The sequence below is a fragment of the Rhipicephalus sanguineus genome, unplaced genomic scaffold, assembly GCF_013339695.2.
Source record: "Rhipicephalus sanguineus isolate Rsan-2018 unplaced genomic scaffold, BIME_Rsan_1.4 Seq1138, whole genome shotgun sequence".
NCBI classification, from domain to species: domain Eukaryota; kingdom Metazoa; phylum Arthropoda; class Arachnida; order Ixodida; family Ixodidae; genus Rhipicephalus; species Rhipicephalus sanguineus.
This window is the reverse complement of record NW_023614391.1, coordinates 585,336-608,344: the sequence shown is the minus strand read 5'-3', so window position 1 is coordinate 608,344 and position 23,009 is coordinate 585,336. Positions and strand designations below refer to the sequence as shown.

Below are 23,009 nucleotides of genomic sequence, written 5' to 3'. Positions count from 1 at the left end.
GTGAGAGCAGCTTTTTGAACAACATAAATGGAAATTTATGAACACTCTAAATTAGTCTCGTTTATTGTCGATTAGAATGAATAGCTCATGATTTTCACTCACTCAAATGGACGGATTAAAAAAGTTTCAAAAATATGTCGGCGCTGTGATGCCCTAATCACGCTTTAGCCATGCTTTATATGCAGTATGCCGGTGAACGTTTACCGTATCCTCAATGTAGTATTGTTTCAGTACTACTTCAAGAACATCATAAAATCTTTTTATTTGATTGTGTCGTTGTTCTCTCGTAGCTTCAGTAACTGCAAGTGCACATGACTTGAGAATTGGCTAGTATACCAGTTCTTTGTATTTTTGAATTACTGTTGCGCCGTGGTCTACAGTCATGTCAACACCAGTAAAACTTGCATATCTAGCATTGGCAGAAAGTTCATGGCCTGACAATCTTATCAACTGGCGTGTTCAATACGCCTAGTAAACAAGTCGCAATCAGGTTTCGCAAACCTACCAATGCTACAGCCAGATTGCGAACATTGCTACCTTTAACTCCTGCCAAATCCTTCGTATATTGTATAATATCTATAGTGCAGCGAGTCATGCCAATGTTTTTTAATTATGTCATAGACTCATTAACTTAAGATAACTTAGTCGATCACATTGAGAATTCAGACGACCGCTTCTTTTCATGGAAACTTCTTGAAGTTCCATCGCCTATCTAAATCACATTCGCCACAGAGACTAAAAGATAAGATTTATTCTTCTTCCAAAGCTACCAAATGTTAACTATTATAAAATAACAATCTGTAGCTCTTGTACGCACTTTTAGTCTGTTTTCAATTAATTACAAGACTATTATTGCACGTTCATTATACAACTGAATCAGTCTTGCTGCTGTCGTCTAAAATAGCGTATCCCGCACCCATTTTATTGCAAATAGCGCAACAGCTGTGTCGTCAGTGAAGATCTTGTGTTTCCTGGCACATTTCTGTTGAAAAAGATATAAAAGTACGATATATTAGAGCGTGGTTATAACAATCCCGTTGAGTAAGACGATTAGCATTCTGTATTATTTGTTAGGCCATCTGCTCCGAGAGAAAATAGGCGTAAGAGCGCTAACCAAGCTTCTGGTGGGTTACAGGAATCGCATTTATTCCTAACATTCAAGCATGAGCAGCAATACTAAATAACGAACTAATCAATCGTATTTGTTCACTCAATTGCACATCTTCCTGTACCATAACATCAACGACGATGCTAATTGATGAGATTTCTGTTCACTACTCCAACCAAGGCTCTGTGCCGGAAAAAAGTGCATACCACATTTACCCGTGCCCAATGCTCCCTCAATGGGAATGTGCCCTCGACCTTAAGGTTCTGAATGATATACTCAGATTTTGCAGGAAGCAGTGGGTACCGCGACAAGCAAGTGGGCCCAAGGCAAAGAGCTGCTGAACCCGGCAGATCACTCTGTCTACAGAACCTACATTATTCAGGCACCATGGTTAACCGGTGGTGTGAACCCATTTAACAGCGACCTAATTCAGTTAGAAGAACGATATTGCGCAGTAAATAGGGGAATCATAGCGCTTCCGAGGTTTCCGCAATAGGAAGTACTTGTGCGCACGATTTTAACTGGCGTCGTGGTCCCTTTCTACACAATTCTAATGTGGTTTATCTTAACTATAAGGCGAACATTAGCACGTGTTAGAAATGATGTCCTAATTCCTCCGTGGTGCGCTCGCAGCTTTAAATGTAAAATGCATTTTTAAGTAGGCGCCATATTCTATTATTTTAGAAAAGAAATTTCATTCAATTGCAGTGCATTGGACATGACATCAATCGTTGTTATTTGACGATTTCCTCGTCATCATCAGGAGAAGCCCCGGAAAATTCTGAAAGCTGTGATCTCCATAGAATACTGAACAGTGCATTTTCTGAGCATTTCTCGAACCGTGGCAGCCCAACGATGCACAGAGCGAAAATAAAATCATCTTGGCTGCCCCTGCTGTAGGGATGTGTGCAGTGCACTGACTTCAAATAAACTAGCATCCATGCTAATCCTATCAACACAGGCTTTAGACTTTGAGGCGCGCCTGGTCAAAATGCGGCAAATAGCATCGCATAAGACCTGCACATATTTTCAACTTTAGAGGAATAACACACATTTAGTTAGGGAATTTCTGAAACGTAATTCCGTGTCGGTTAATGTCGAGCACTGCGGTGCACCTTCCTGCAGTGTCTCGCATGTCTTTCTTGCAAACACACAGAGCTGCTGGAAGAAAGCGCCTGATAATGAAAGCAATATGCAAGCACTTTTAGGCTGAGGGTATAATCCTAGAGCTGTATGAGAAGGTCTGAAGCGTTTGTCTTTTATATTTCCCAGTAGCTCTACGATTTCCGACTGTTTTTGTGGGTAATAGTCAATGTTGTTCAGTTTCGCGCCATCTTATAGCTTAATGTTCATTCACTCCTATATTCAAAGCGAGCTTTTAGCATCGCAGTAGATTATGCCGCGAATCACCATACACGCAACTTTGGCGCTTCAGACCTTGTAGAACATTGGTCTCGCAGTAGAGCTGTAGCAAATACCGCTGTATCCGACTCAATGATAATGTCGAATTTCTTATTTCATGCGCCACCCGGAATTGCCCGCGACAAAAGTCAGATGTCTTAATCCCGCGTTTTCAAACTCAACTCTTAGCATAATTCTTGATCCCATAATCGTCTTATCGAGCGAATTTTAGAATGAAAATCCGGTGGAACGTATCAAACGGTTCATGGAGCCACGGAATACCGCATTTAAGGTCTTCGGAAAGTTGGAGCATTTGGGCTTATGTAAAGCGATCCAATCTTTTGTTCACGATAATTTTATGATATCGCTCCTACTGGAATTGAGATTTTGCGGCCGTTACGGATCTGTACGTCAGTCTTGCTCACGTGATGTGATAATGAGAAATAGTCACTCGACAACTTACAACTCATATCTCATACTGCTCTCAAGAGAATGTGCATTCCGTTATAATTATTATTTATTAATATTGTCGATCCCGTCAGGGATCATTAAAGGAAGGCCATGTCCACTAATGACCATAAAAAAATACAAATCAGCGAGATTACACGTAGAAAAAACATAGGCAGTCAGCAAAGGGTATAATAAAACGTAATGTTACATCGTAACAATGCAACGGAAAAATAAAAGGTGATTCAAGAGGTACTCAAATGGCAAAGCAGGAATTAAAAAATACACCTATGTAACAAAAGGTAAAAATGGCGAAAAAACGCACACTGAGCGATAAATATGTGGTAAAAAAGGTACACAATTATAATAGATGAGAAAATGTACGCATTGTAAGGCATCTAGGTTAAGATTACATAAGAGGTTGTAATACCTTTCCGGTTTCGGCAAGTAAAAGTTATGAAAGCAGTATATTAAAAATAATTCAGAATGAAACTTAATTATACAGAAATAATGGTGATGCAAATAGTTTAAAATTGGGTAGCATGCATTAAATTTTCGAGCAATGTTAAGAAGAAAGATAAGGTCGCGCTGTTTGTTATAGGGGGATGTAGCCTGTTCAACTTACGCGTCATCAAAGGGAAAAAATGGATGCTTATGATTTTCTCTCTGGATTGCATGCTCGTGTAATGATAATGTGGATTTATGCCGGGTTCGTCGTGTTTGGGTTATAGATAAGTATTTGGAACTGTTTATCTTTTTTTTTCTGTGGATTACCTGGTAAATCATTTTTAGTCGCGCATCATAGCGCGGCTAGTTAGCGTCATCACCGCACTGTAACAGAAACTCCACTAATTTTACTTACAACGCCGTCGTAATAGAGGCCACTGGGATCTATGTCAGCCGGAGTTTCTATCCAGTCCTGCATAACAAAGTGTATCAAGTTTGGTAACAAAGGACGAAGAAGTTTTGGTCACGGGCGCAATAAAATGCCGTCGTGCTAGTCTACTTCTTGACGTCTCCATTTTAATTTAGTTTTTAAGCAAACCGCCAGCGTCAAACGCGAAGAATTTTGGACGAAAGAGGACAGTCACGAGCGGGCACTGTAAACGGCTTGATTTCTTGCTTTCTCTGTCTGCATCGTCCGCCGTCTCAGATGTTTCACGCGTGACGGTGGTGTAATTTTGAGTACCAAATAGTTCGAACCCATACGTTCCTTGTGGTCCTTGTGTATCCATAGCTAAAGATTCATGGCGTGCCCTTCCTTCACCAGCATGTAGCACGTACAAAAAAAAAAGAAACACTAAAGGGTGAGCCAAGCAGTGCTGGTACAACGAATTCCGGCACCATAACACAATATAATCCGCCTAGCTGCATAGACGAAAGCAGAGGTCTCAAACACACGGCCCACACCGAATAAAGTTCACACCGAATAAAGTTTTGTGACTTTACTAAATCGTACTCGAAGTATTTTCTCGCTTATTACAATTAATAGCGTTTTGTTCGGTTAAGCAACCGAGACGGGACTGATCTGAAGCATTTTTTTCCGTGAGGCAGCCAATGCGGTCACCATGAGTTGAAACATCAGCGAGTAACGAAAACTCTATATTTAAGAATCGGCGTCCAGACTGTAGTCCCTGTGGAAATCAGTATCGATATGTTTCTCGAAACCTGACGTCAGATCCCCTTTATAAATGACCCATATATGGGATATGGAAAAAAGGCGTTCGCTGAAATGGCAACGTTAGGTGACATTTTGTTCAAACTCTCTCTCCTCACTCCCCCCTTCCACTGTCTTCCCTGTCGCGGCCCTTGTGGCACTAAATTTCGTGACTACGGCCCGCTACCTGAGGTTAGTCGAGACCCCCGGACCAAAGCAACATAGACAACGTGCTCGCGCATCATTTCCAAAGCATTCGTAATGGTACCCACACATAAAATGTGCAGCATTTGTAAAGCGCCAGCAACACGGCTTCGAAAGTGCAATTTCGTGGGAATAACCAGCGAAATTGTATTGGCGTTCCTGCTGTAGACGCCTGTCCGCTCAATTTTTCGGCGCAAGCGAGTGTAGAAGGCAACGTTCTTTATCGGCGACAGTATCCGCTTTTGGACGGTTCCACTTTCGCTGCCTGTGTGCTCATTGCTGCCGTCACGCCTCTCCGCTTTTAACAGCGGAGTTGTTTAGGGGCTAGCCACATCCGTTCATGAGCGATGTCTGTTGTCACGGAGAGCACACAGCTGGCACGTACTACCGCAGGTTCCCCGCTGGGCCGCCAGATGGCGCCATCCCCTCACAAGAGAGTCGCGGCAATTAGTTACATAAACATGCAGGGTGGCAGAAAAAAGGCAAAATGGTTAGAGATTGAGGAGCAGTTAAGCAAGGAACAGATAGGTGTTTATGCGGTTACAGAAACACACCTTAGAGACTTGGAAGAGCCACCACATATTGACAATTATATTTGGGAAGGATGTAACAGGATCACCTCAGAAAGGAGAGGTGGGGGTGTTGGAATGCTAATTCATAGCAGAACAAAATTGGATAGAGTGAACAAACGTGTTCAGAGCACATGTGGGTTTCGGGCACAGTAGGTGGAAAGAAAACGTTGCTAGGTGTAGCTTACTTGTGGACAGGCAATAACTGCAGAGAAAAGAATCTGGAGATAGTGAAATGCATAAGCACCGATATTAAAGAATTGGTCATGATGCCGAAATAATCCTTCTAGGGGACATGAACGCTCACATTCATGACCTTGACGGATATTCAGACACCAATGGCAAGTTATTGCTAGATCTCTGCGAGCAACGTAGTCTTGAGATAGTTAACGTGGGGCCTAAGTGTGAGGGGCAGATCACGTGGGAAGTCGGAAACCGCAATCGAGCATGTGATTATTGTCTCATGACAGAAGGAATATATGACAAACTTAGAGAGAGAATAGACGAGGAAGGCATTAACAGCTTGGGTAGTGATCATAAACGCATAATATTACAAATGGGATATAAAACTGAAAATAAGAACATAGAATCAAAGTTTGGCAGCTTGTATCTAAATGACAAACAAATAACAAATATAGCCGCAAGAGTCGAGGAAAAAGTAGACGAACTACCAGGCAAACTGGAAGTATAGTGAGCTGCTACATGTAATCACGAAAGAATGGAAAAAAGAGAAGAAAACTATTTGTTGAAAGGAAAGAGAAAGCCAAAAGTTGGTGGAACAAAGAAATCCGGGAGGCGATCGAGAAGCGACGTGAGGCATCACGGGAGCACAGACAAGCAAAAAGGGAGAAGCGGCCACAGGACGAAGTCAACCAAATATGGGATATATTTGAGCAAAAATCCATTGTGCAGAAATTAGTCGAGGCAAAAATTAAGGTGAAAGTGAACGCTGGATGACAGAGATTCGCGAAAAGAAGAAGGCCGCGCCTAGGATATTTGGAGCCACCTAAAAGCTCTGGGTAGGAAGTCTGGCACAATGCAACAACATATGGTAGATGAAGGAGGAAATCAATTGGAAGGGTATGAAGCGCTAGGTTACATCCGAAAGATAACAGCTGATTCGTTTAAAAAAGTCGCCCCGGGATTCCCCCAGTGAGTAAAAGTACGCAAAGGAGTGCAATCGACGAAGATGTAGTACTAGAGAATTTCAATTGGAAGAAGGCCGAAGGAAAAATTCCTAAGCGCACTACTCCGGCTTAGATGGGGTTCCCGTCAGCCTCATTAACGAACTCGGACATAAAACTAAAGAAGCACTGCTGAAAGCCGTAGAAAAGTGCTTACAGGAGAGGGAAATACCAGACAGTTGGCGAAAAAGTAAAATGAACTTAATCTATAAAGGCAAGGGAGAAAGGATAACATTCGCTCGTATAGACCGCTAACCATTACATCGGTGCTATACAGGCTGGCGATGCAGGCAGTAAAATTAAAAATAGAAGCGTGGGTAGAACAAATGATATTTTGGGAGAACTTCAGAATGGATTTCGAATTGACAGGCGGTTAGATGATAATCTGTTTGTTCTTACCCAGTGTATAGAAATATCGAAAATAGAAAACAGGCCCTTATACGTAGCTTATCTAGATATTACCGGGGCGTATGACAACGTTAATCAGGAAATTTGTGGGATATACTGAAAGAAGTGGGCATAGGTGACGACTGTATACAGCTTTTGAGGGAAATGTACCGAGAAATACAGTTTGTATAGAATGGGAAGGAATAAGTAGCAAGGACAGCGTTGAAATTAGCAAGGGGCTGAGACAGGGATGTCCTTTGTCCCCGCTGTTATTCATGCTGTACATGGTGAGGATGGAAAAAGCGCTAGAAGGTAGCAACATTGGATTTAATTTGTCACACAAGCAGGTCGGCACGATGGTTGAGCAGAAGCTTCCAGTCTTTTTATGCTGATGATATTGTCTTATTTGCGGACAGTCAAGATGATATACAGCGACTGGCAGATATATGCGGAAGGGAATGTGAGGCTCTAGGACTAGGATTTAGTGCAACAAAATGTGGATTGATGGTATTCAATGATCACGAGACCATGTGGTCTTTATACAGGGCCAAAAATACCGAGGGTAAGCGAGTACAAGTACCTCGGAGTATGGGTAAATGAGGGGGATAGATATATGGAGGTACAAGAGAAAGCATCGGTAGCAAAGGGAAAGAGGAATGCTGCAATTATGAAGCACAGAGCTTTATGGGGATACAATAGGTACGAGGTGCTTCGAGGGCTGTGGAAGGGTGTGATGGTCCCGGGGCTTACATTTGGGAACTCAGTAGTGTGCATGAAGTCAGAGGTACAATCCGGAATGGATGTAAATCAAAGGACGGTGGGCCGCCTCGCGTTGGGCGCTCACGGGAAGACGACAAATGAGGCTGTAAAGGGTGATATGGGATGGACAGGCTTTGAAGTGAGGGAAGCTCAGAGCAAAATGAGATTCGAAGAGAGGCTGAGGAAAATGAAGAACAGTAGATGGGCAGAGAAGGTTTTCAGGTATTTGTATAGAAAAAGCGTTGACACGCAGTGGAGAAAAAGAACTAGGAGGCTCACCAGTAATATACGGCTAGCAGTGCGGGTGATATGGCAACAAGGAGCATTAAGCGGAAGGTCAGAGAGGCGGAGAGGACTTATTGGATGGCAGCGATGGAAAAGAAGCCGGCTCTGAGTAACTACCGAAAGGAAAAACGAAATAAGGAGGGAAAGGTTTTATGATAATTCAAGGGGAAGCGCTTTACTGTTTGAAGCAAGGTCGGGCTGCCTTAGAACGCGTAGTTATAAAGCGAGATTCAGTAACGAAGAAGAACAATGTACATGCTGTGGGGGAACTAAGGAAACGATGGAACATGTACTGATTGAATGTGGCGATATTCACCCAGGTATACGTGTGGGCACGAGTCTAGATGAAGCCTTGGGTTTTAGGGACAACAATGGAAAGCTGCACACGTCCGCGATAGAAATAAGTAAGAGACGGTTAGAGTATTGGTGGCAGAAAAGTAGAGATAAAGAACAAAAATAAATAATGGGGGAAAAATAAGGTCATTCTGCCTTAAGAAGCAGAGAGATGGACCGTGAATTTATATTGTTTTGGTATAATACCATAGATTTAATCAATGTAGATAAGGTATTAGGCCAACATGAAACAAGGAAGTTTTTTTTTTTTTTTTTTTTCCTCGAGCCTGGTGGCAGACATGTCACCGCCCCGTTTTAAAGGGGACGCTCATAGCATCCATCCATCCAGAGTATTGGTGGCAGAAAACTAGAGAGAAAGGACAAAAATAAATATAGGAAGAAAAAAGGACATTCTGCCGTAAAGGGCAGAGAACGGAGCTGAAAACTTAAGTTTTTTTTCTTCTGGAGTAAAATAGTTTTAATTGAAGTAAAGACACTAGGCCAACGCTAAGAAAAAAAAAAGAGTAAAGCATTTTTTTTTGTCGAGCCTGGTGGCACACTTGTCACCGCCCCGTTATAAAGGGGACGCTCATAGCATCCATCCATCCATCCATCCATCCATCCATTCATCCAGGTAGAGTTACTGTATATGCTATGTTTAGGCCGCAGATGGACGTAGGTTTTCTAAAGGCCGCTTGCAACCGTGCACTGCGGAGAAGGTGATGCGCAGGCCAATTATTGTACTCCCCGCCGCTGCTGCCGCGAACACAATTAACACTTCACAGATGGCTCCCTGGGCGCCGCCATAATCCCCTTAATTGGTGTGGTCCCCCATAAATGAGCCGCGCCTGAGATGTCAGCCTTTGTACTGCCGTGGTACAGTCAAGAAAGGAGGTTTTTCTGGTTTCCTGTGAAAAGATCTGTACCCAGCAAAACTAATCCCACGTCGGTTACACGCCAGACACGTCGATCGGCGACACGCTTAAGCATTTCGCCTGCAAAAACATAGTGCGGCTTCGCCGCATAGGTGTGGTTGCTAGCCGGACCTACACACAACTGTTACCTAAAGGTAGCATATACAGTAACTTAAGAAGAGGGAGCCTTCGGTTGGGGGTGCGTGGAGCTGAGCGAGTCATTGGGCGCGCGCCAGGTGGTGCGAGAGGAGGGCGAGAGGGAAAAGCACTATATGAAGAGAGCAAGCCATTCACACACCCTTTGCCGTGTTCTTTCGGTCGACCACCGAATCCCAAGTCACCGAAATTACAAATACAAGACATGCGCGCATCCCAAGAAATCCCTGCACGCTACAGACTAAATCTGAAGATATACCCTTCAGCGGACAGGACGCTTAGTAAGAAAGAGGAGGTTATGTGGCGAGAAATACAGACGGGTTGTTTTTCAAAACCCCGCACTTCACAGCATCTGACATCCAGAAGTGTTCAGGACAAAGTGCAAATTTTGTGATGAAGCAGCAAATTTGGTCAACATGGTGTGTAGTACATGTCCGGCTCAATACGATGATCGTACACCTTAGAATCCTGGGAGGCTCTGCTCCGCAGGCCAGAGCCCAACGTGCAACAGGACATCATCAGTCAAGTTCTTCCTGCTGCCTTGTCTCAAGGGATTCCGACCGACGGCTAGGGGTGACAGGGGAGGTGGACGTTATCCTGACGTCCATCTGCTGCTGTTCCAATAGAGTTTTTTCTTTCTCTTCGGGCGGACTCGGCGCGGCGTTTTTCATGTTCTTTCCAATATTAGTCAGCCTATAGAACGGCACATCGACAGGGCCATCACGCGATTATCGAAACGTGGTTCAACTTTCTCGAAGTCGGTATTTTCCTGAAATGTGCAATGCCTGATATCGACATTATGCGTGGTCCAGCAGAAGGTCTTTATTCCGCCGACACGAAATATTGCAATGAAGTGCCCGCAGCATGCGTACTGCTTTCCAATTCTTTTTTTTTTTTTTTTGTACCGTCGGGAGAACGCATTCACACCCTTCAGTTCAATTCATATTGGGCAAGCATGGGCGTGATTTGTCGAAGTCTTCAATAAAGATTGAAAAAGGGCACGTGACCTAGTGTTCAAGGCACTCCCTTTCGGCCCGTGGGGACTCGGGTTCAAACTCCGATCGCGGAAAGAAATGTTATTTCGTTCTATTTATTATTTATTTGGTGCGTGCCCGCCAGCTGTTGGTGAGGAGTGTTTTTTGTGGCTAAAGTGGGTGCTTGGGCGTGTTGGTGCGACATAGCGGAATTTGTAAATTTGTGCGTAGCATTTGTGGGTGAGGAGGGTTTTTTGAAACACCACCAGCTACACAGGTCACTGAGTACAAGCTCCACTTGGAAAGAAAGAAAGAAACACACTAGGTCATGCACGCCCACGTCAAGCTTCGCATGCCCCCATTTCCGCGATATGCGAAGGACTCCTGAATTTTAGATGCGAAGTATCTTATAGCGGTGTTCAAACCGGTGGTGGTGGTGGTCTGCGGCGTGACCACCCTTACTGCGAATGCGCAAACCCTCTCCACACACCTCCTCCCCGTTTCCCCACTCCCCTTCCTCTCTCCTTTCGCCCTCTCCACTCCCATCCCCCATTTCCCTCTCATCCCCCCTCTCTACTTCCCCTCTCCACCTTTCTCCCTCTCCACTTCCCCTCACCACATTTCCCCTTTCCTTTCGCCTTCTCTCCTTTCTCACTCTCCAATACCCCTCTCCACATTTCCCCTCTCTCCCTCTCCACATTTCCCCTCTCCCCTACACACTTTTCCTATGAAACTCGGGCTCGACATGCCGAAACGCTGCTTCGCATCGCCTCATGGTCGCCTTTAGCGGGAGATGGTATGATTTTTTCATAGTAGCAGTACGTAAGCTATCAAGAGATTTCAGATGTGAGCAGGTAATCTTCATTTAAGCATCAAACTGCCACACTCACCGGGTTCAGTCGAGAGGTGAGTAGTGCCGACATATTCCCAATGCATACGTATACTGCTTCCCGGAACGCATCAGAACCCTGTGGATGAAATAAAAACGAAATATGCATAACGTTAATGTACATGTGTTGTGCAATAAGAAATGCCACAATGTCAAGCATAGAAACGAACGTTCTTGAATTTTACGAATGACGTAGCTGTTGTCACGTCTACGGCGTCTGCCACAACTTGAAGATGGTTAGGCAGGACAAACGCATCTAATATTGCAGCACGCGTATGCAAGCATCTGTGGTGATGGAAACGGTGCAGCGTCGCCATTGGGTGGATTTCAATATGAGCCAGAATTAAATCTGAAAGTAGACAGAATTAACCATCCCACAAATTTTATTGTCATGCTTGTGGTTTCTTGTTATTCTGTCTTACCCACATATATCCTCGGTGTTTTTTCGGTGTTTAAGTTGTGATACAGAGCCTGTGTCATCGTTTCCTTTTTCTCGTCCGTTTCCCGTTTGCGCTGGCCGTCATGGCAAAGGGTTTCATCACGTAGTACGTGACAGCCAAGTAAAGTTACTCATGTCATGAGCTGTGGATCGTGCTCTTCATACACTGATGTAGCTGTATGCCAATTTAATTTGCCTAAAGTTTTAATTTCCTGGGCAAAGCTCGCCCAATAAATAGTTCCGTATTTAGCAGTCTTGCTGCGTCCTTCTTCACCGTCACAACCACGCGACAATACTGATAGCTATTAAGATAGATGTTATTCGCAAAACAAGGCAGAAACGTTTATTTTTGCTGCTCTGCAGTAACAGTGCTTATAGGCGAAGGGAATAAGCTTTATCATGAATGACAATCGTATTGATGTTGCAGAAGCCTTGAAACCATAGTATCCTCTACTTGTTCCTGGGATATAAGGCTTAAATGCAGCTTCAGTGATGCACCTCTGACTTCTAACAAGTTCGAAAAATATACATCCCACTGCAGAATACATTCTAGCTGAAAGAAAAGGGCGGGGTATCGAAAGGAATCGTTCACAAAATATTGGTAAACTGTTTGCAGTTTGCATAGGTTGCGTTGTGTACCGCATCCGCACGTCATATGGCAAGTGCTGCACAAATGACAGCCAGGTGACGAAACAGCTCAGTGCGCGAGTATAGCAACAGCATACAATGATTGCCAGATTTTAACTTTGCTATAAAAAAAGTGCAGGTGCAGCACAGCCCTCTCACCTTTGATATCTTCAATGGAATATATTTGTGCCAGCAGAGACGAAAGACGAGGCACATTTTGTATGCTGCCTGAAGAGAGGCAAAACCAAAAATCATTGCATGAACAGTAGCGATCTCTCCATCTTGCTAATTCCGTCACCAGAGAGACGCAAAAACAAAGTAGCCTGAGCTTTAAATGCTGCCTGGTTAATATTTCTGAATATGTAATCAGAACGCTTCCTCTACAATAGGAAACGTATTCCGTAGCCTTCTTTAAATAACTTTGCATGCCCTTCGCTTATATCATATGTTTGCAGTTTACAAAAGCCGCATTAAGTTTTTGTATCAGACTGTCCCGGAATTGTTTCGGTAAGTGCACTGCTAATAAATGAACTCAGACTGTGTGGACCTAAATGTGTGAGTTCGGACCATTGCCTCTTTCCTAGAAGTTGTGCGCGACGTGACCACGCCCATCTTGCCATGGTGACTTTTATGAACAAGGCGAATTTTGCTTCCCTCTTGCAGACAATTTTCTTGCTTGTACTTCTTCGTCTGAGTCTACATCACTTGCTATAGTCGGTGACAGCCTAAGAATAAATATAAGCTCCGCCCACGAGGCCGCATTGCTTATATTTTGCGTGCGTCCGCGCTACAAACGAAGTAATTCTTAAACAATCGCAGTGGGTTTCACGCATATCAACATTATTTGGCAATGCTGCGCTGATGTTGAAATCAAGACAGCAAAGTTAGATTAAAACCAGTATGAAGGCATGGAGTTCGGCGTCAGCTTAACATTATATCTGTTATTTAAATCGCACCCCCCCACCGCGGTCATCTCGGAATCTACAAAGAGGTGATGTACATCTCAAAGGCGCTGTTTCTGCGCAGTAAATGACACATTAAACGTAGAATTTCAAATAAAGGAATCGTTTTTCACAGTTTCAGAAAAAGAAACAAGGACATTAATCACATTTAATAAGGTTGTTCGTAATTTTTTCACGAAACTTTCACCGACAGTTTTGTGCAGTCTGCTGTAACTATGTCAACTGTGACTCAAAGCGAAGTATGCCGAAGTGGTCTGAGATTGCCTTCGCGAATTTCAATTCTTGTGTTGGCGTAAATACCGGCTTTGCTTCTCGAGTCGCCGTGCCTGTCATCGTGTTTGAGGTAAACGCCAGGGCTTGATTTGACGTCTTGTTTCAACGAAATAAAAGCGCACAGTGCACAAGCTGTTTAACTGTTGGGGGTCACTGCATACGTTGCCGTTACGTTCACGCCCATGCCATGTACGCGGCTAAACTGGCGGTGACTGAAAGCTTTACGTGGATTGTTTCTCGCTCCGACAATTTGCACAGGCGTTGCCACGACCCCTTCAGCCCTTGAACATTCAACTATTTTCAAAGCGGGGCCCAGTTTAGATGGAACAGGGGCTCCTGCCTTCTATGAATGTGTGTGTGTGTGCGAAGTATTAATATATATATATATATATATATATATATATTATATATATATATATATATATATATATATATATATATATATATATATTATATATATATATATATATATATATATATATTGCCGATCGCCAGGCAAGAGGGTTTTCTGCCCCCCCCCCCCCCCACTCCCTAACCCGGGCCAATTTATGACCTTTGTATCGAACACATGCGGATTTGCCGGGTAAATCCGCGCGCTTTAAGTGGGAGCCTCTGTGGAGCTAGGTTTATTCGTGGCCGCGTTGCTGCTATCCGGGCATAAATGTGACGCGCATATTTTAAACGTGACGATGGCGGGCAGCTGCCATTTATGAAGTGACGTCCCCTGAAAGCCTCTCCCTACAAGAGACAGTGCAACGCGGTGCCGGTTTTGAGGGCGTTTATTGCCTATCTTAAACAGCCTATCGTGACATGTTGGGTGGGGGAAAGTCATATGGCACACAAATAAGTGGTCACATGCGGAGCCAATGGCCACGCCGTCATTTATTTGCTTATCATCCGTATACAATCATCTGTATCATCCGTATACAAACATCACTACAGTGGCAGGCAAGAAACTCCAGTCAGCACAGTCCTTGCAGACACTTGGGCATCATGCGGACGGCTCGTCTGTGCGGACTTTGCCGCTCTATTACCTGCTGTACCATGTGCTATCATATAGGAATGTGCCCACAAACGCTACGCGCGTCAGATGTATTCGGCTGTCTACGGGCCACAGCCAATACTGAACGCATGCATATCCGAAAGTTGCCTGCGTCTGCCGACGCGGCACCTCTTTTCCGCTATGGATCCCAACGAGGTGACATCGGAACGCGACTCTCCTTCCGATGAAGTTCCTGCAGACGACTCGCCGCAAACGCCACTCCGGTATTTCAAAAAAAAAAAAAAAAAACACCAGAGGTTTAACATCCTCGGCAGTGCTGTAAGGCAACTTATCTTGAACTGCTACATTAAATTGCGGCGTTCGTGCATCGAGCGTGAAACAAGGACTTACACAACGGGCACTTCAACCTAGCACATCGTAATGGGCCGGTGGAACTGAATTCCGTTAACACAACGCAGCCACGCCAATAGGCACACGTCACGTAATCACACACGCACGGGATCACCACAATTCTCTTTATAATGCACACACCACTGCTTATTCACCCACCTAGTTTGTTTGCTTTCGCACTGTGCGCTAACGGGTTATGTGGTCGCTTTTTCTCTCACGCTTCACCGCACACAGCACAGCGCATGTCACAAAAGACCACCACAATTCCCACGTTGCGAGCTCTAACACACACACACGCGCACATGTGGCAACGCTAATGCCATGGCTTTTGCGGGCGGTAAATCATACACAGACACGCACATTCCAACTTCAACTTCACCTCACTGCACACGAATGAACGCGACGACAATCGCCGAGTGTGGTGACCCTCAGGCGATGGGCTCGGTGTATCCGAGCGATGGAGGGAACACACGCCGTGTTGCTACTTGACGCTGCCGAAACGACGGAACGCGCTAAAGCGTTGTAAAACACTCCGAGCTGCTGCCGCTTCGGTGCACTTCAAACTCGGCACAATCACAAGCTTCTACTTCATCGAATGACGACCGCCGAGGATTATGCTGAGTACGTGCGGGTAACAGTAGAAAAGAGCTTCTTCTGGAAGAAACAAACACCACAGGAAACTGAGGAAAACCGAATTTACGCCTCTCGGCCTCGGTGCAGCGGCACCTCGCCTCTCGTCGCGAACGGCGCCATGTTGCATTTTTCATTGGTTCGTCTTAACCGTTACGTCATGGTAAAGAGCGGCCGTAGTTGGACGCGCATAATACAAATGGACAGCGGTACACTTTACTTTTTATTCTTAGCTTGTCACCGACTATAGATACTTATATTCTTGCCTCTTTATTTCCTGCTATCTTCATGGCCTTCATTTGTGCCCTTCTAAGGCAATTAACAGCCCAGTTGTAGTGGCACTCTATGGGGAGGTTGTCAGCCTGCTTCCGCACTTGTTTTCTCTACTTTGTGTGGTAGTGTACGGATACCACGTAACGATAATGATAATGTTGATCATTCCTCGAGTTAACCGAAGCCGCATTTACATCTGCAGAGTCCTCATCTGCAGAGTTTCAAAAAACAGCCATCAATTATTACGTGCGTAGTATGCATAAGAAGGCAATGAAGCATAGACGTGGAGTGCAGTGTCGCGTTTTTACGCTTATCCATCCAATGGAGACTTAGGAATATGTGCTACGGCTTCTAATGATTTTTGTTTCATACGAGACGAGAACATACAAACTGCACTGCGATGCCTGCCTACCCTTTGGAACATCTTGGGAGAGAACTTGTAAGTGCCTGCAACAGGCAGGAAACACTTGTCCACCATCTTCGCTCCTACCTGCGTTGCCTTTGCCTTCTGAGCGATTCCTGAAAGGGAAAAATAATGCGAAGAACCTCACCATGTTACTTCGAAACATACTAATATTACGATTCAATGAATTTTAAAAGGATGCTACAATGACACAATGAGTTAGTGGAGACTGTTAAATTATTGCTTCGCCATTCCACTTTCGCGATTTTCATAATCATAGGTTTATTCTACAAAAAGAAAATGAAAAGTGAAATTTTCATTTTTCTTTTCAATTTCTCGCTGAAATCTCTGCCCATTAATTTCGGCGTGCCGTCTCAGATGTGAGGGCGTATTCTTTATCGTATTTTCGCCACATAGGCTTAACTTAATTTCTCATTGTTGGCCCGTTAAGCCTCTCGTGTCTGACTCTGAGCTCTCTCGTGTCTTAGCGGACGGTGTATTCCATTGTTGCCAACTATGGACTATGCGGGTCTTTGGAGACGCCGTCAAAATCTGTGACGTCAAGGCGAGTTGGCGCGGAAACTCGAGGGTGGCCACGTGTATTTCATTTTCGCACATTATCTCACTTGCCCGAAGTCTTCTAGGGGGGGGGGGGAGTAGAGCTTCTGGTATTATTGAAGGGTAAATTACGATGCTATAATGATCAGTTTTCTCCTTAGTACTTATTTTATTCTTGATTACTGGAAGAAAAATGAGGCCTTAGTAACCAGCGCATTCGTCCATTTCACGCAGAAATATTTGATGGAAGCGCATGGAATATTATTGTACGTGTCATGAAATTACGCCTTGGGGACCAAATATGGAATAAATGTTTTACGCACGATATTGAGGAGCTTACGTTGTGGTAACTGCGATGCGAGGGTTTTATGTGGACTTTGAAGTATTGTTTGTCGGCTTATTTATTATTAGGAATGACAAAAGTAAATAGAGAATGGCAGTCACGTAGAGTTCAGAAGAGATGAACGCAATTCATATTTGCGCGTACTCTGTTGTACCGCAGGTAATGCGCATCACGTTTAAACAACAGTAAGTGTTGCGCCAACAGTTGCGATTTTCTTTAGTTTACATAGTTTTAATATTTTATTGAATCAACAACAGGTTAAATTAACTTAATGTACGTGAATTGGCGTATTGGTATTCATAGCGGTTCTCTGTTAAAAGTAACTGCCGAGCGTGTGGCAGCCGCTCGGCGCCACTGAGAGATGACGGCTTCAAGGAGTTTCGCGCAGGCGCAGTGCGTGTTGTTAGCCTTGCTCTTTCCTCGTCCGCTACAAACTGCTTTCGTGCTTCGAATCGTCGCAAAGATGGCGAAATGAACTGTCCAAGTCACGAAAGAGCAGCGTGCACGGTTCCGAATGCGCCTGCACGAAACTCCTTACAGCCTCCACACACTCAGATGTTCCCCTTAAAGGGACACTAAAGAGCAAAGCGATTTTTTTCGCATTAGTAAAGTAGTCTTCTATGATACCAAAAACACCACGCTTTCTGCACGAAGACGCTTAATAAGCGAGAAAACGCGCAAAAAAAAAATACAGGTGGCGACGCCACCATGGAATTCCCGCACCATTTGCCGTGACGTCACATATTTTTGACGGCGCCTGCTTGGGCCTACGTAGTCCTAATCGGTTAAATCGAAGTACATTGTCCTCTGAGGGGGCCAGAGACTTGACATAACGAGTTTGTGGAAATTTCGTCGAGCCAGTGGCGCCAAAATACGTTAAATGCTCTTTGAAGTCTTTTACGTCACGAATTACAAAGTTCGGCGCGAAATTTAAAAATGAAACTTTGAACTTGGTTTTATCCTCTAATAATAAACCTAGGGTGGTGAAATAAACTACACAAGAGTTCTCCGAGCACACTTTATCAATCTAAACCAATTCATTGTTTCTCTTTAGTGTCCCTTTAACAGTGGACCGCTGTGTTCATATTGCCACGTGTTCATATCTGTACTTGCTTGTTACCGTTACATGTGTTATTGAAGCCCAGCAGAGGCCGTTCCGTAATGTATGGGAAGCTTGCAGATTGTTGCAGGATGTGTTGATAGGATTGCGCGCACGACGCGAGAAGTAGAGTTCTTACTCGAACTAAAGCGAGCACCACTGATGACGCTGGAAGGTTCGCTCTGGCATGTATATGCCGGATCGCAGTCGATCAGATTGCCGACTACCGACGACTGCGCTCGACGCTATCGCTGCAATGAGTGTGTCCCTTGCTCTTTTTTTTTTCTGGGCACATGCTGCGCAATAAGATGTTTCGTTATTAACTGCCTGAGTTTGTGCCATCAGGACCACCGTCAAGACCATGTGGCATCTGGTCAAGGTGCTTGGCCGTTTGTCTTCCCGATTGCCTCCAGCGCGCTGCATCTCACCGCAGTGTCAGCAGTACATCGGCGATATCTGGGGCCTAACCACGAGCCCGTTTCCGGAAAAATAAAAGCAGTAGCCGATGTAGGTACAGTCACTGTTCTTCGCACTACCGAAGATCCTTCGCCGCCGTCGATGACGCTGCGAGAGAAACTAAAGAACACGCCGCGCGCACAGTGTAGGCCTGAAAACAAAACTTCGTACTTCGTCGCCGCAAGAACACCTGACGACGCCACGTAGCACCAGCGCAACAAGAAGACAAGCCGTGACACCACGTTGCTGCTTAACCACAACGCGAGATGACGAACTAGCAACCTCGACGCTCGACGGCGAACAGGTCACTGCACTGGTGGATACTGGCACCGACTACTGCGTCGTCAGTGGGTCGTTCGCCGCGAAGGTGAAGAAAGTAAAGACTGCCTAGGAAGGCCCAGAAATCCGGACAGCTGGAGACCATGTAACAATGCTGGCTGTAGTCTGCACAGCAAGCCACCAAAAACAAACCGGACGTATGCTGAGGGCATCGCCAACCTAAACATTGCTCTACGGATGTCATACTTGGCATGGGCTCCTTAAACGAACATGGCAACGTCATCAATTTAAAAACCAAGTCGATAATGTTGTCATTAGACAAAGCGACACCACCGTATACGAACCTACGGCACCGTGCCTTGACCGTGTTTGAGCATCAAGTCACCATTCCACCTCTGGTTAGCTACGAGTGAATATAGCCCCATCTCTCCTGCAGGCTATTCAGAGTGGTCGGTGATCGCCGTTCGCTTTTCAGGCTGCCAAATGGCAAGGGTACATCAAGGCTGAATATCGAAATGGAGCCTTAGGCTGAAACGAAAACGACACTGCTGTCGTACACAAGTCCAGGAAAACAACACAGCGATGCGTACTGCTTGTCACGCGCCACAGCCAAGACAACTGTCCCTTTCCATCCCACTGGTTCGTGAAAGCGTTGGAACCCGCTCCAAGACAACTACATGACCCTGAATCACAACCACTGGTACAGTGCAACGTGATATTGAACGTTGAAGTCCCACGACTTTCTGTCCGCGTGGAAGTCGCCTCTCCAAGAGAAAGTTCGAGTTAAACTAGGAAAAGTTCTTGTGGTGTTGACAGCTATGCGACAATAAAGATTGCACGCACGTCGCGATGAAATTATATCTGGACACAAGGGTTTGAGCTTTACCGTTGCGCAATTTCTTCTGAAGTCTATGTGCAGCTTAAAGTGAAGATATGTCACAAACTTCGAAGACAAAAGGCCTCTGGAAATAGATCCACCAAAAGCGCCATTCCGACAAGCTGCTGTGGACCTCCTGGAGCTCTTCCCAACATCAGCATTAGGCAAAAGGTGGGCGGTCCTAGCTATGGACTATTTCGAAAGTTACACGGAAACGGGTTCACTCTAAAGTGCGACAGCTCTCGTTGAAATTTCTTATGAACAACATGCTACTGAGGCACGCAGCTCCCATCGTTGTACTACTGTTATTGGAACAGGCTTTATTGCGCACCTGATGCAATGTTTGATACAAACGAGTCATATTGATCACAGAACTAAGGCGAACCACCTCTATACTCAAAGCCTCAACAGAACCGTAACTGACATGCTTTCGATTGATATCGATGATGAATATAGACATTGGGATGAACTGATTGCCTATATCGCATTCGCATATTACGAGGCCGTTTATAAAACAAACATTGCACCGTTTGAACTTAGGTTCTGCTGAGAAGCTACTACAACAATGCATGCTGTATGAGATAAAGACAGCGATGGCGCATTCAACCTAGATGATTTCATGCAAGGAGTAGGTGAAGCACGAGAGATGACAAGGTACCGAATGCGCTACCAACAACGCATGAAGTGCAGCCGCTATAACCAGGAACGTATTGAAGTATTAACCTGTGCGAAGCGACGTCACTAATGCAGTGAAATCTGCTGGGCAGGAGAGCCTAAGGAACCGCAACGCGGGCACCGAAAGGTGAACAGGTTGTCCGCAAGAAAACCTTTATGGCGAAGTCGATCTGGCCATGGCGTACGTGGTGCCGGCAAAAAAAGAGCCACGTGAAGCGCGAACTGCTGTTCTAAAAGAAAATACAATTCAGTCTCAAAAAGTTAGCCTTGTAAGAACGTCGTGTTTTGGATATCTACGGCTTACGCGACGCCTACTATAACAGGTCATCACACCGAGTTTGAATGCGAAGAATCCGTTGCTTAGTTTCACGCACCGGGAGAATGCGCATTAAGAGGTGCACAATACTGCGAGAACTTGGCTACTTTCAAGTAACCCGCCCATTTTCCTTTTTAATATACATATTAATTGGAGTGACGTAATGTACTCAGTGACAACAAGCAACGATCATCTTGGCTAGCCCGCGCCACGCCCGAGAGACATCACCCAGGGAGAGAGCAGAAATACGTTCTACGGTACCCTAGAACGCGACTGATTAAGTCACGCGAATGCGACAGCACTGGTTTTGCACAAGCGAACTTTTCCGAATTGAAGTTTTTTATGCTGACTTTCATTTGAATTACTTATTCTAGTCGTACGACAATAGAACAAATAGAGTTACATTATGCCTATTTAACTACGTGCCGCATTGACGCGAGCACACCTGAGACAGCTGAACCCGAACAGTTGCTGCTCTACGCTGATAAGGAGGGGAGCATCGCACTTGTACGGCCACGAATATGGAAGCCATGCAAATCGAATAAGCAGTACCAAAGACGCGAAACTAGGTTAGGTGCTGTGTAGTACTTGGACTGCGGTTATGACTTCGTTTTGTTTTGTTTCGTTTTGTTGTTGTTGTATTTTGTCGCGTGCTGTCGTCACAAACTCTTCTTCTTCTTCTCTTTCATTCTTTTACATCCCCTTTCCCCTTCCCACGTGCAGGGTAGCAAACCGGAGACTGCTTCTGGTTAACCTCCCTGTCTTTCCTTTCTCCCTCTTCTCTCTCTCTAGGTCACCATCCGATATTATTAAGATACATATGCCTTCTAACATTAACATATAAGCGGCAATTCACAAAAATGAACGTGTGCTATAACATTGCTTAAAATTAGCAATGGTTCCTTGACTGCTGACCCGAAGTTCACGGGTTCGAATTCCGGCCGCGGCGGCCGCATTTCGATTTTGGCGAAATGCTAGTGGCCTTTGTGCTTAGATTTTATTAGATCCCAGGTACCTGTGTACACGTTAAAAAACACCAAGTTGTCGTAACTTCCGACGCTCTACACTACGGCGTCTTTCATAAGCTGTAAGTCTCGCATACCCGTTCATATGGTGATGATGATGAAAACTTTATTGGGGTCCAGAGAAGACGCAGGGGAGACCCCGCGCCACCCGGCTAGTCCCACGATTTTGAAACGTACAGCCCTAACAACCATCACCAACATCACGAATTACGATTCATTTATTAAGGATAACAACATCGCCTTTATTTCATTACCACGATCGGATATCACACTACCAAGATAATGTCATGTCGAAAAGTGGCAGGCAACATCTGATCAACCATGACCAATTACCTTGGAGTGCCTCGGAGAAAACACCTACCCTTGTTACTAGCGATGCGCTTCGCAATAATTTGTAAATGTATTCGCGCTAACTGGGCCCTCCTGAACGCAAGATGCACCACCTATAGCAGGAAACGTGAGCTTCGCCACAAGTAGACAAAATAATTAGGCTAGATTACTTCAGGAAGACTATGCGTTCGATGAAGGTTCTCACAAGTCTCACACTCATAATTCTCACAAATTTAACTGAACGCCTTAGGTTTCTGTTCCTCCTATAAAACATACTCGCAATGCATCACGTAAAGTGTAGCTGTTCCTTACCCGTTCTTTCTTCGCAGACATCAAATTTCTCGTCTTTGGATGCAGTCAAGGAAAGGAGCAGGAGGCTACTAAGTAAGCGCAGAACTATAGCTTCGAACTTTACCGTGAGCATCGTCGGGCCGTTACTGCGCGTTGGTGTGAATGTGTGGGGGGTATTCGAGGTTTCTTGTGGGGAATGTTTTTCGACCTTCGCTGATACCTAGCTGCATGAAGGCAAAAGTTTGTAAAGCAGGCGAGCAGTCATCCTTGAGCATACAGAACATAACTCACACAGTGCCCCAGAGACAGGGTTTCCAAAACAGAATCCCAGGCAAGATTCACACCTCCTGACCTGTTGACACGTGCCTCTTCTAAATGATGTCTGCGCAGACGGTTTCAACACGGCGTGTTTGAAGAACACTCCCCGTCTGTGGGTCATTAATAAAAGTACGGACGCCGTTTCAGGAAGGTGACATTTTTGGTCTTGTTAAAG

General features: G+C 44.9%; 1 protein-coding gene across 1 annotated transcript; it reads right to left on the bottom strand.

Moving 5' to 3' along the window:
- Positions 1-847: 847 nt before the first annotated feature.
- Positions 848-22,660, bottom strand: LOC119376261 (uncharacterized). The gene is made up of 6 exons (XM_037646168.2): positions 22,538-22,660; positions 16,277-16,383; positions 12,493-12,561; positions 11,269-11,346; positions 3,819-3,875; positions 848-982 (listed from the first exon to the last, which is right to left on the bottom strand). The coding sequence occupies exons 1-6, from the start codon at positions 22,647-22,649 to the stop codon at positions 896-898; spliced, it is 510 nt and encodes a 169-aa protein (XP_037502096.1). The 5' UTR covers positions 22,650-22,660; the 3' UTR covers positions 848-895.
- Positions 22,661-23,009: the final 349 nt, after the last annotated feature.